This window comes from Octodon degus, unplaced genomic scaffold, assembly GCF_000260255.1.
Source record: "Octodon degus isolate 3935 unplaced genomic scaffold, OctDeg1.0 scaffold00235, whole genome shotgun sequence".
Lineage (NCBI taxonomy): Eukaryota > Metazoa > Chordata > Mammalia > Rodentia > Octodontidae > Octodon > Octodon degus.
Window position 1 is genome coordinate 3234479 of NW_004524811.1, and position 13750 is coordinate 3248228.

Here is a 13750-nt window from a genome sequence, read left to right on the forward strand (position 1 = left end):
TTTAAAAAAAAAAGATGAATAATAGGACCTCTTTAGAATTGAAAGGCCTGGGTTTGGATTATGGGTTTCTTTCATATAAAACTGAGCAGTGTAGGATTCAACTGGAAACCGCAGGAGCTACTGAAAAGGTTTGTGTAGGCTAGTAATATCATTTCCACACAATCAGGTAGTGCTATGTTATATGTTAGCATCTTCCCCAGTAACTATCAAATAGAATGGAATAAGAAATATTTGTCAAGTGAATGGAGGAATGGATGTCTTGAAAAGTAAATATTAGGAGACTTTTACAACTTTTTTGTTGAGAAGTCAGCAAGAGCTTAATTTTGGTAGAAGTAATGGAAGTGAAAAGGAAAACACAGGTACAAAAGATATTAAACGAACAATCAACAGAATCTTTAAAACAAGGAGAGGGAGAACTCAAAAATAGTCATTCTCATTAACCCTGATGACATCTCACCTAACAGGAACTTTAGAACTGTAAAACTGAGTAAAACATAATCTACACTTTCAGGGCCATTGCTTCACATAGGAACTTTTGTGCAAAGCTACAGAAAAATGCAACTCCCAGGCCAGAGGGATCATGAAAGAACTTTCTTTGGATAAATGAAGTTAAAAGATTTCCCTTTTGAATATAAGATATAAAAAGTCCCCCCTTCCACCAGGTTTACATTGCCTTGAGTAGTACTGAGGGGGTTACAGAAAATGTTCTATTGGATAGGGGCTTGTGTACCCTCAAAATATTTGCCTTTTTGATAGGGGATATACTGAGCAACCACATTCCTCCCAAACACCTCAACTCATGTTTCTTGTTCCATTGTTACTTCAAATGACACACATTTCCTATAAATACCAATGTTGTAAATTCACAGCACATTCTGCGGCAAAACTTTCTGTCTTTCTGTCATCAGTTAGTTGCTGTCCATTTTATAAGTGTAAAAATTACCTGCCTACAGACTGATAATGTGACTAGCAAACTACACATTTGGGAAGACTTCTGAGACAATTGATCAGAATATATAAACATAAGCAGAGGGAGAAAAGAGCAAGAATTAAACTGAAAAATGTTAAAAAGGAAAAAATATACTAATTCAATCATTCCTTACTGGTATGCAAATAAATTTCTTACCGACATCCTGAGGCTTTGTAGGTAGAGTAAGGGATTCAATTAGAAAGAACAACAAAAAAATAAAACCTGCATGTTTTAGCTGCTGCATTTTTAAAAATGAAATAACAGTCACACATGAAAACACTATGGCTGAGGGATCAGGTTTTTATGTCTCTTGAACACCATTAATTAATGAATAACCTGTGCAATCTGCTTTTGAAATACTGTGTATTTGATTTCCATTGAGCACATCACAGAATTTCCTGCTAATTATTAACTAAAGAAAAGTGTCTTTATTTCATTGGAAAAAATATACTGAGTTATTAAAAGGTCCACTGGGTAACTGTTCACAGTACCTATGCAAATAGATAAAGAAAAATCTTTAAATACTACAACTATTAAAGAAAAAGAACTAGAAAACAGTACACCAACAGCAAATACACCTAAAAAGATATTAATCTTCACTATTATTCAAGAGAACTTAAAAATTAATGAAATTCATATATCTGATAGAGGTAGAACAAAGAAAATAAAAAAAAATCTGAATCTGGAAATTATATCAAATTGCTCATGTAATGAAAACTTTTGGAAAGCAAATCTATCATAAGGATTCATAATCCTTAAAATAGTCACATCATGTGACAATAAGTCTATGCTTAGGAAGATTTACACTGCATGATGATAGTGTGAGCTTGACATATATATTTATTATGTTCTACACTTGATTTGTTAAACTTATTATCATAAATAAATGTTAAATTTTGTCAAACATTTTTGTCTTTATTGAGACAATGATCAGTGTTTTTTCTTTTATTTTCTTATGTGGCTATATTCTACCTCTCGGTTTATTGATATTGAGCCATTCTTTCATTCCAAGGACAAATCCCACTTGTTCAGAGTGAATAATACTTTCAGTGTGCTGCTAAATTCAATGTGCTAAGGATTTTTGCATCACTGGTCAACAAAAATATTGCACTATTTCTTTCTTTTCTTGTAATGCTCTTGTCTGGCTTTGATATCAGGGTAGTGCTGGTATTAGAACATGAATTCTGAAAAATTCCCTCAACTTTTGAGGAGTTTGAGAATGACTGGCAATACTTTTTGAAATGTTTGGTAAAAGTCAGCACTGAAGCCAGCCTATATAATGTGTCTCCTCCTGCATGGATAGAACATTTGTACATGTCTAGTAGGATCACTTTTCTTAAACCAGATAGGATTTCCAACTCTGCTTCTGGCAGCAATCAGCCCTGCTTCCTGGATACACTATGCTATTTGCTGCTGTCTGATCATCACTGCTAGAAGAGAAACAGAGACACTATCCAGATCTGCATGCTGGTTACTTTAAGCCCTATCTCCTTTATTAGTTTCTACCAGATTCCAGACAGATTAGCCATGTCTTTACCCTCACTGTTCTGAACAAGGGTTGGTAGAAATGTGCCTCTTAAGAACAGCCCCAGACTTCTGGGTGAACTAGATGTTCACCTCCAGTTTTCTTTCCCATTTTCATAACTATGGACCCAAGAAAATCCTACCCATGACACTGCATCACTCAGTAAAAGGAACAGTGCAGTGAAAGTAAGACTTTCCCCTGTGGCTTGGGTTTGTGTTCTGTACTGTATGCATTTATATTGGCCTCATTTTCAGTTGCTGAGATTTTCATGAACGTTCTCTGCCACCTTGATATTATATATCCTCATACTTTTTTTATTGTATTGCTGTGTGGCTCATTATATAGAGCCTAAGATCTTCTAAACATAAGCTATTCAAAAACTCCACAACTTTGGTTTTTATGAAGCTGATATCACTCCTGTGCAAATAAATTCCTTTTTTAAAATTTAATGAGAAAGACATAGCAATGAGACAGTTCAAAAACAGGTTAGTAAGACAGTTACAATAATTAATACATTGCATATTACTGTCCTCGTAGTACTTATTCAGAGTACAAGATGTATACATGATATCTTGTGTAAACATAATTAGCACAAATCTCATTGAGATAAGAGAAAATAACTGTATATCTATCCTACTTTGTGTATACATATATATATTTTTTTCACTATGAAATGGTCCTTCATTTATATCCCCCTTTTATTTTTGTTTTGTCAGAGATTTGTGTCCCATTGTCATTCAAATATTGTAGGTGCATGAATTCAGCAAAAATAACCCAATGTAGTCTTATAGTCCATAATTGTAGCGGGTTATCAGCAGAACTGGCAATATCAGAACTTGTTGACTTGAGCATTTTATAGCTCAGCAGGTTAATATGGCTTTACTTTTTATACTTTTCTACTGGATGATTAAGACCTAGATAAAACAAGATCTATATAATAAAAAATGTAACTTTTGTATCTGACAAGGTCAGTCAGATCCCTTCATGTTTTACCCTGAAACCCTGTACAGCAGTTTGTAGATCTTTTGTCAGTGTCAGCCATATGGATGAGAAATGGCCATTGCTGGAGTAATTTCCTCTCTGTGAAAGCTTGAGAGAATGTTTTTTTCTCCATGTGAGTATCATTAGGCACACTATACATCATTGATCACTTTCCTCTATGGCCCCATAATCTTCTTTGTCAGAAAATTTGGGACACCACTGAGTTACAGGATGTTACAGTACAGTTTCTCTTATGTCCTGAGTCCTCACTGACCTTGAAAGGTTAGGGCCAAAATATTGGCTCTTCTTGTAGCCTTTCATTTTCGTTAATTTTTTTGGTCAGCAAACTTAAGTTGTTAACCCCCCAGAAGAGAAGCTTAATGATATTATTACTGTATAATATATGCTGTTGAGGTTAACATCACTATCTGTCTGAATATCAAATGCCTTAGACATGCCAGGGAACAGGTATTTCAACAATCATTGATATTCTTAACTTTAACTGCCTATAGAATGTGAAAACACAGACACATTTTTACACAGAAATTTAGAAATCTAATCATATACAACATTATAGCGGGACAATCCTATGGCATTCTTTTAACTTGTCTCGATTTCATTCATTACCTTTTTTTAAACAAATATTTACTTAGAGAGAGAGAGAGAGAGAGAGAGAGAGAGAGAGAGTAAAGTAATAACTGAAATGACATTAGAAGCAGTACACATTAGAAGACCACAATGATAGGTATTCCAAGCATGGATTTAGCATTACACATTGCTATCCTCAGTGTAGTTTCTTAGTTCACAGATATCAGCAGATGTAGTTAGTCAGGGTGAGAATTCTACCCATTAACTGCTATTTTCCAAAAACCTGATGGAGATGCTTAGGACTAATGCCTTAAAGATCTTGTGTATATAAATGCATGATTTTGCCACTGCCATGTTTCCTAGATTTTCTTTTTCCTCTCTCTTCATTGCTTAATCTTTAAGTTCTCACTTTCCATTTAATTGTATTATACTTTTCAATTATTATTTCTTCTTTTGAGTTCTCACACTAGGGAGACTAAATGATACTTACACATGTGGGTCTGGTTTATTTCACTTATGAGTATATATTCAACTTGTATCCACTTATACATGAAGGCTTTGAGTTTTTTTTGCTTTAGAGCTGAGTAATATTCCATTGTACAAACATACCACATCTTTTTCATCCATCCCTCAGATAACGGGTATTTTGGTAGGTTTCCAGCATTTGACTATCACAAATTGTGCTACTATAAGCATAGAAGCCTATATAACATGATAATATGATATTTTCTGTTCTTTTGGGAAAATTCTCAGTAGGGGAATAGCTGGTGTGAATGAGATTTCCAGTCCTAGTTTTTTAAGGAGTCTCAACACTGATTTCCATAATGGTTGCACCAGTCTACATTCCCACCAGCAGTGGAGAAGGGTTCCTTTTTCTCCACAGCCTCTCCAACATCTGTTGTTGCTTGATTTCTTTATGATAGCCATTCTTTCTGGGGTGAGGTTGTGTCTCAGTGTTGTTTTCATTTGCATTCCACAGATGGCTCATGATGTGGAGCCTTTTTTCATATAGTTATTTGCTTCTTTAATTTCGTCCTCTGAGAAATGTGTGTTCATTTCAGATGCCCATTTCTGGATTGGGTCTTTAAATTTTGGGGCCCTTATGTTTTTTAGTTCTTTATAAATTCTAGAGACAAGACACCTAACTGAGTGTTCATTATTTAAGATTTTTTTTCAAATTTGTGGAGTTCATTTTCACTTTGTTGGTAATTTCCTTTGATGTGCAAAAGCTTCTCAATAAGGGGAGGTCCCAGTTGTTAATTTTTTCAAGTATTACCCGTGAGATTTGACTTTTGTTCATGAACTCTTTGCCTACCCCTATTTTTTCAAGAGTTCATCCTACTTTCTCTTCCAGGAGACTTAGTGTTTCTGTTTTAATGTTTAGATCTTTAATCTATTTTGATGTTAGCATAGTGCACGGTGATAGACCTGGGTCAAGTTTTAGTTTTCATCATGTAGAGAGCCAGTTTTTCTAGCACCATTTGTTAAAGAGGCTATCTTTCTTCCAATAAGCATGTTTGTTGGAGGCCATTAACCGGTATTCATTCTATTCCCCTGCTGAGTCAAGTTTATGGCCCTTCTCACCTTGCCCATTCCCTGTGAATCACGTGCTATGCCCTAGGGGTTGTACCCTCCCCATTGCCTAGATACCTGCTGACCCCAAGACTTCCTCATTCCATCACCCCTATATATACCCAGAACCTCCCCTAAATAAACAAGGCTTGATCAGAATCTTTGTCTTGCCTCCATTTCTCATGTCTCCTGTCCTTTGTCCCCTCTTCAATTCCCCGCTCCTCCCCCAGGTGACCTTCGTTGACTGACCCGCTGGTTCGGGACACACGTTTAGCCCCTTTGTCAAAGATAACGTGCCTGAATGTGTTCATAGTTTTATCTGCATTTTCTAATCTATTCCACTGATCCTCAAGTCTGTTTTTTGCCAGTACCATGCTGATTTTATCACAGTAGATTTGTAGTACAATTTCAAGTCAGGAATTGTAATGCCTCCTGCCTTGTCTTTGTTGCCCAGGATTGCCTTTGCTATTCCAAGTCTTTTCTGGTTCCAAATAAACTTTAGGAATGATTTATCTAGGTCTGTGTGGTATGTTCATGGCATTTTGATATGAATTACATTCAATCTGTGCAACAATTTTGGGAGTATGGCCATCTTCACAATGTTGGTTCTTCCTATCAAGGAGCATGGAATATCTTTCCATTTTCTGAAATCCTCTACTATCTCTCTTTTCTGGTTACTGTAATTTTCCATGAATAGTTCTTTTAGTTCTTTAGTTAGGTTAATTCCTAAGTATTTCACTTTCTGCGGTGCTATTGTCAAAGATATTGTTTCTCTAATTTCCCTCTCAGTGTGTTTGTTATCTGTATAGAGGAATGCTATTGATTTTTGGGTATTGACTTTGTATCCTGCTATGCTACTGAATTTGTGTATCAATTCTAGTAACTTCGTGGAGATTTTTGGATCTTCCAAGTAAAATATCATGTCATCTGCAAATAATGATAGTTTAACATCTTCTTTACTTATTCTTATTCCTTTTGTTTCTCTCTCTTTTCTAATAGCTCCAGGTAATGATTCAGAAGTATATTGAATAGGAGTGCGATAGAGGACATCTTTTTCTTTTTTCTTTTTTTTTTTTAGTTTCTGATTGGTGCCAAGTTTATTTGAGAAGGAAAAGACAAAAATATAACAGGGGAAGGGAAAATGTCACTCCATTAAAAAGAACTCTTAGAAGACAAAGAATGTTTAAGATAAGGTACTCTTTACCTATAACAAGTTATGTAATTTACATGACTTGTGACACTGAAAACCCAAAATCAGACATTGTTTTATATCAGTGGCATTGTGATGATTAATGAAGATTTCTCCTTGATAAATTTTGCTGTAGTCATTTCAGTATTGACAGATTCTGGAAGATTCAGATGCAGTCTGTACTTCTCAGAGACCTCAATCAATAAGTCATCCTCAGAAACACTAAGGTCACAGAGAGAGGCTTCATTAATACCAGGTAAGTCAACTTTCAATTCAATTTTCATAGGTTTTTCATTGTGATCCTTCAAAAATTTTAAGTCATAGAGTGGTATCTTCCTCTCTACTTGGATTTCAGTACGAGAAATCTCTTCTATCAGACATCCTGCTTTGCCTGAAACTTGGTCTTTTGGCAGTAACAGTTGAGGAAAATTATCTGAATTGTTCACAGTGCTGTTTCTTAACTGTTCAAGAGTGTGTTCCTTTCTTATTTTCTGTCTTAAATCTGTGACATCAGCTTGGATTTCCATCAGGTTTTGTTTCATTCTTTGAATGCTTCCTTTTATTTTAAATTTGGTAATATGGTAAGAGTGTGAGAGAGTGAGCTGGAATTGTTCCTCAATGCAATTCATAGTCATCTTTATTAACTGATCTTTTTTCACTTGGTCCTTTTCTATTGCCTGAAGGACTTCGGGATTGTAGGCAGCACTGATTACTGTGTACTCATCTGATGCCTCAGAGATGTCTTCTGGCCTGCCCATCCTTAGAGGTACTGGATACATGCTTGACTGGAGAGTGGGAATCCTCTTCCACTGACACAAGTTGATAAAAAGTATTTTTTCTTTTGGCTTCTGGAAAGTGAGTAATTTTGATATCTCAAAATCTAGCTAGTGTTTTTTTTTAAAATAGATTATGCCAGAAATTAGTTTAGAAGTCACAAATCATTCTATGTATTAAAATCATGTTTGATCAATACTTTTGTTACTTGATTTCTCCAAAGTTTTGTTTGTTGTTTTTGGTCTTGCTATGCAGTTCAGGCTGGCCACGAGCTCACTCTGTAGCCCAGGCTGGTCTCAAACTTACACCTATCCTCCTGCCTTAACCTCCCAAGTGCTGGGATTGCACGTGTGCACCACCATGCCCGGTTATTTCTCCAAAGCTGTTGGCTATTTTTATCATGAATCCAACTGCTGCTCCTTCTGAAAGGAACTGGGCAGAAGAAGGGGAAACTGACCCGTTGTTCCTGGTGCATTTGAGCCTCTTTCACCACTTCATTATCTCTCCAAATTTTTTTTATTTGAATAATCTCCAACTCCATTAAGCTCTATTAAATCACATCATTTCTCTCTTTTTGTTCTAGCAGAAAAATGGCTCATTTTAATATTTCCAAAACACATCCGATATGTATTTACCATTCTTTCTCCTGGAGCACAATATTCCATACCGTGTTTTAGTTTCTATTTTGGAAGGCTGTTTCCATCAACTGTTCCTGTGTTGAAGTGGCAATAGTAGGCATTCTCTGATTATTCTGGGATAAATTCCTTGAAGACCTCCCATTCCTGCCACCAACTCTACATACCACAATCCTGGTCTGCACACAGAGCTCTGGCTCTGGGCCAGCACAGAGCTGTTTCCCCTCTTCCAGCTCCTGTTGAATGAAATTTTTATAGCCCTCTGGGTCACTTTCAGCCAGATCATCTAGGAGGTTCCAGAACTGAGTAATCTGGGTGAGCAGACCCTTTGAGGATGTCGCCATAACTGATGATGAACTACGCCTCTGAAACCTCTTCTTTCCGGTCCCAGACGAACGGCGACGTCTGTTACCCGGGTAACCAGACTGGGTACAACATTTAATTGGCTCCGAGAAGCTCCACGCGGAGAAGTCAGCTCACATCCAGTTCCGGAATTTTCCTCCTCGAGTGACGGGCTCGCTTCTCGGCGGAACCCGACCGACTTCAGTCCTGGAAAGCGCCGGCTTCCTCTCCGCGCCCGAGCACTTCAGAAGTGTGCAGGACACTCTCCCTGGACGGCCCCCAGGTCGCCCGAGGGCGGGAAGACTTTCGGGGGAGCACGACTTCCGGTCTGAAGGGAAGCCGCCTCCTTTTTCTCTCAGAGCGCTTCCTCCCCACCCCCGCCACGCGAGGCTGCGGCGCACGGTATGGGTGTGTTTGTGTGTGTCTGTGTGGGGCGGGCGTTTGGCGGGCAGGTTACCGCGAGCTCCGAGGCCGCTGTGGGGCGGGGATCCCGGTGACGAGATGGCAGTATTTTCTCTGACTTCCACTTGAAAACTCCGAGGACATCTTTTTCTTGTACCAGATCTGAAAGCAAAGGATTTCTATTTTTCCGCATTTAAAATTATGTTCACCGTCGAGTTGTCATAGATGGCTTTTATCAGATTGAGGTACCGGCCATCTTTTCCAATTTTCTGTAGCATTTTCAACATGAATGAGTGTTGGACTGTGTCAAAAGCCTTTTCTGCATCAATTGAAATGACTGTGTGGCTTTTGTCTTTGGCTCTATTGATATAGTGTATTACATTTATAGATTTGCATATGTTGAACCAACCTTGTATCCCTTGGATGCAAGATATAACAGGTCATGTTATATAATCTTGATGATTTGTTTCATTACATTTGCTAGGATTATATTGAGGATTCTTGCATCTATTTTCATGAGGGAGTTTGGCCTGTAGTTTTCTTTTTCAGTTGCATCTTTTTCTGGTTTTTGGGATCAGTATAATACTTGCCTCCAGGAATGACTTTCAAAGTAATGTTTCCTTTTCAATTTCATTGAAGAGTTTGAGGAGTATAGGGATTATATCTTCTGTAAATTTCTTGTAGAATTCAGCTGTGAATCCATCATGATCTGGACTTTGCTTATTCTGTGGGGTTTTTTAAAATTACATTTCATTTTTCATTGGCTGTTGTTGGCTTATTGAGAGTTCTTATATCTTCTTGATTCAGTTTTGGTAACTTGTTACTTTTTAGGAATCTGTCCATTTCCTTTGTCTTCAATTCTGTGAGAAGAAAGGTTCTCAAAGTAACTATTAATGATCTTCTCAATTTCTTTTGGGTCTTTGGTAATTTCACTGTTTTCATTCCTTAGTGCTTGAATTTGAGTTTTCCTTTCCTTATTTTGATGAGTTCAGCTAAAAGCTTATCAATTTTATTTAATCTTTCAAAGCACAAGCTTTTTGATTCATTAAGTCTTTGTATTGATTTCTTTCACCTAAATTGAATTAATTTCTGTTCTACTCTTTATAATTTCTTACTGTCTTAGCGCTTTGGGTTTGATTTGCTCTTTTTCTAGACATTTGATGTGCAGAATTAGGGCATTTATTTTTTCTTGTTCTGTTTTCCCAATATTTGAGTTCACAGCTATAAATTTCTCTCTAAGACCTACTTTCATTTCATCACATAAATTCCTATAAGTTGTACTTAAATTTTCATTGAATTGTAGTTATTGTTTAATTTCTTGTTTAATTTCTTCTGTAACCCATTGGGTAATGAGGATGGTGTTGTTTAATTTCCATGTATTATGGGGTTTTTGTGGCTTCTTTCATCATTTACTTCCAGTTTCATTGCACTATGGTCAGATAATATGCATGGAATAATTTCTGTTTTCTTGCATATACTTAGGCATGACCTATGGACTAGTATGTGATATATCTTAGAAAAATGTGCAGCTGAAAAAAATACGTATTCAGTTGTGGTGGGGTACAACACTATGTATATGTCCACTAAGTCCATTTGTTAGAAATTCTGGTTTAGTTCTATTTCTTTGCTAATTTTTTGTCTGCTTGACATATCTTTTTGGGATAATTGGGAATTAAGGTCTCCCATTAAAATTGTGCTATTGGATATTAGATTTTCTTATGTCCATTAAGATTTGTCTTATATAGCTAGGTGCTCTCATGTTGGATGCACACATATTTATGAGTGTTATCACTTCCTCTTGAATTTTTCCCCCAACCAGTGTGCAGTAGCCTTCTTTATTTCATTTGATCATTCTTTCTTTGACATTCAGACTGTCGGCGAACTGGATTGCTATGCTTGCTTTTTTCTGAGGTGCTAGGGCAGGTATTATTGTTTTCCATTGTTTTACTTTCAGCTAGTGAATTTCTTTGTGAATTAACTTGTTTCTTGTATGCAGCATATTTTTAGATTTTTTCCTAATCTAGTGTACCAGTCTATTTCTTTTAATTGGTGTATTGAGAACATTTGCATTGATGGAAATTATTAAATTATGATTGACATGTTATTTACCTGCTCTTGTTTACCCCTTTTTCTCCTGTGTTTGATTGTTTGCCCTATTTGGCGGGTTCTTTCTGTTCCCATTCATGGAGTTCTGGCAATTTTGGTCCATCTCTAGAATATCTTTTAGTAGTCTATGTAAGTTTGGCTTTGTGATCATGAAATTCTTTAGTTGTTCTTTGTCATGGAAGTATTTCACTTCTTCATCAAACTTGAAAGAGATTTTTGCAGGTTATAGCAGTCTGCTCTAGAGTTTGTTTTCATGGAGGACTTAAAGTACTTAGCTCCATGCTCTTCTTGTCTTGATGGTTTGTGAAGTGAAATCTGCTGTTATTCTGATGGGTTTTCCTTTAAACATGATCTGTTTCTTTTCTCTAGTAGCTTTTAGTATTTTGTTCTTGTTCTGGATTTCTGGGATCTTGACTTTTATATGTCTGAGTGTGTTTCTCTTTGGGTTGATGTTATTTGGAGTTCTATATTCCTTAGTTACCTGAATGTCAGATTGTTTCTCCATATTTGGGAAGTTTTCTGCTATTACTCCTGCCCATATTCTTTTTATATCATTTGTATTGGCTCCTTTTTCATTAATGCCTATTAGTCTTACATTGTTCATCTTTGCAAAGTCTTGCAGATGTTGAGTTATGTTTTCCTTCATTATAGTTGTTTTTAAGAGATCTTTTCCTACCTTTTCACTAGCTGCAATATTGTCTTTGAGATCTGAATCTCTCTCTTCACTTTCATTGAAACTATTTTGCCTGCTTGTGATTGAGATTTTAATTTGCTGTATATCTCTTTGAATGTGCTTCCTGCATTCCATTTCTTTCCTATATTGCTCATTCAAGGATTTCATCATTTTTCTGATCTCAATTTTTTCTTCAGTGTCTTATTTAGAAACCCTACATAATTTATTCATTATAGTTTTCCTTTCTTTTTTTTTACTTCAGATATTATTTATGGTCTGATTTCCTCTACACTTTTCTGCAGTTGTTTCTTTACTTCAGACACTATTAATTCAGATATTTCAGCTGTGTGATTCCCAATTTCTTCTATGCTAACATCTTCTGCATTTGTTCTGGGTGGTCTCAGGGCCTTCCACTGCATTTTCCTCCTTCTGTTTGTCATTTTGTATAGCACTATCTTCTTACCTTTGTTGTAGAGTTTTGGTGCAGGTATAACCTTAGCATCTACCAAAATTATTACCCAAGAGATTATATGGTTAAGGCAGTTATAGTTTTCTATTTACAGAGCTACAATTAGGAACACTAATACTGGGCAGTGATATTTAGCAGTTGACAAACTTTTGTAGCTAATGAGTTTGTATTTTAGACAGTAAGAATAGACATTATGCCCATGCAGCAAGGCAGATATTAAATTGGGAATTTATATTTAAGTTAGTTCCCCTAAGCTGTCTGATAACCTCCCCTTGATGTACCTGGGGTCTTCCAGCCTGACTAGTTCACTTCGTTGTTGCCCTCTCTGTAGATCAAGAGAAAAAGAGAGAGGACACTCTCATAGATCTGGTTCTAACAAAGTATCTCAGCTTACCAGGTCCAGATCTACCACGTTTGAATTCATCCACATGTGCCTGGCTTGGGTGTGGCTGCTGTGCTGAGCTCCTTCCTGCTGCAACCCATGGAAGTGAACCCCCTTTTCCCCTCTGGCAAGATGTTCTGCTCCTGGATTAGCTGGACAGTTCAGGCCCTTAGCCTCTGCGGGGACTTCAGCTGCAGAGTTGCACACTAGGCCTGTCTGATAGAGCAGGTTCCTGTGAGTGTGCAGATGGCCCCACACTCATGCTGGGCCTGGGCTGGTGCTGGAGGTGATCCACTGTGCTTGTTGGAGCTGAAGTTCTCACACACACATAGGGCCTGGGTGGGGCTCTGGGAGTCCAGTGGGCTTGGAACATGTCTCACACTAATGTTGGGCCTCAGTTTTGTCTGGATGTGTCTGGCTGGTGCAGAGTGGAAGCTCTGCAAGTAAATTCTTCAACTTCAAATTGTCTTATTTAGTCCATTTCTCATATTATTTTAAACTATTTTATATATCATGTAGGATGATTCACATAAGCAACTAGGTTACTGTTTTTAGGAATCATAATGTTCATTCAATAAGAGATAACAGAAGCTCAATTTAAACCTTAAACTATTTTAATGGACCTTATAAGGCAGATTTTTTGACATACAATTGATGTACATGAGTTATATATATATTTAAAATGTACTGCTTGTGTCATGAGAAAGGAACCTCAAGCATATAGAAGGGCAGTGATAGCAAGGAACTCTGGAGACCTCCATGGAGAAATATACCATAGGATTGGAGGAGTGGGTACACTAAGTTGCAGCAGCAGGTGTGTGATTCCAAACCAAACATCCCCAGGAGAGGAATTACTGACTAGATGCCATCTTTGAGTGGTACCAGATGAACCTAGGACATGGTAAGAAATACTCGGTGCTGTGGGCTGAACAATTTTGTTCCCAGGCCCATAGGTAAAGACTAGGATCAGCTGGGACTTCTGGAGAAGTGAATTGGAACCTACACTTTTACCATGGCAGGCTGGCTAGAATTAAACAGCACTTTGTCCTAATCCTAGTATAGGCTTGGTTGGGTCTTACAATGTGGATCTGGACTTGGTCTGCTACCTTTGTCTACCATTAATAGCAGAAACATACCCTGTG

The 13750-nt window shown here is 37.1% G+C and overlaps 2 protein-coding genes across 3 annotated transcripts in view; both read right to left on the minus strand.

Annotated features, from left to right (window-relative positions):
- Afm (afamin) overlaps nt 1-1254 on the minus strand; it is a 28472-nt gene extending 27218 nt beyond the window's left edge. The window contains exon 1 of the mRNA XM_023705988.1: nt 1127-1254. Within this exon, the coding sequence (XP_023561756.1) occupies nt 1127-1214 (88 nt within the window). The 5' untranslated portion in view covers nt 1215-1254. The remainder of the gene's footprint in view (nt 1-1126) is intronic.
- A 5463-nt stretch (nt 1255-6717) lies between these two features.
- Nucleotides 6718-9107, minus strand: Pih1d2 (PIH1 domain containing 2). 2 transcript variants are annotated; one of them, XM_004645670.2, is made up of 2 exons: nt 8402-9107; nt 6718-7673 (listed from the first exon to the last, which is right to left on the minus strand). In XM_004645670.2, the coding sequence occupies exons 1-2, from the start codon at nt 8576-8578 to the stop codon at nt 6903-6905; spliced, it is 948 nt and encodes a 315-aa protein (XP_004645727.1). In that variant the 5' UTR covers nt 8579-9107; the 3' UTR covers nt 6718-6902. The 2 variants fall into 2 exon arrangements, with proteins under 2 accessions (XP_004645727.1, XP_023561757.1); XM_023705989.1 differs by lacking the exon at nt 8402-9107 and adding an exon at nt 8235-8286.
- Nucleotides 9108-13750: the final 4643 nt, after the last annotated feature.

What these genes read in the sequence shown, in the direction of transcription:
- Pih1d2 (XM_004645670.2), bottom strand. Translation starts at nt 8,578, where the DNA reads ATGGCGACATCCTCAAAGGGTCTGCTCACCCAGATTACTCAGTTCTGG. An exon ending in GTGTGCAGACCAGGATTGTG is followed by an intron (nt 7,674 to 8,401) that starts GTATGTAGAGTT and finishes CTCACTTTCCAG; the next exon opens with AAGCCAAAAGAAAAAATACT.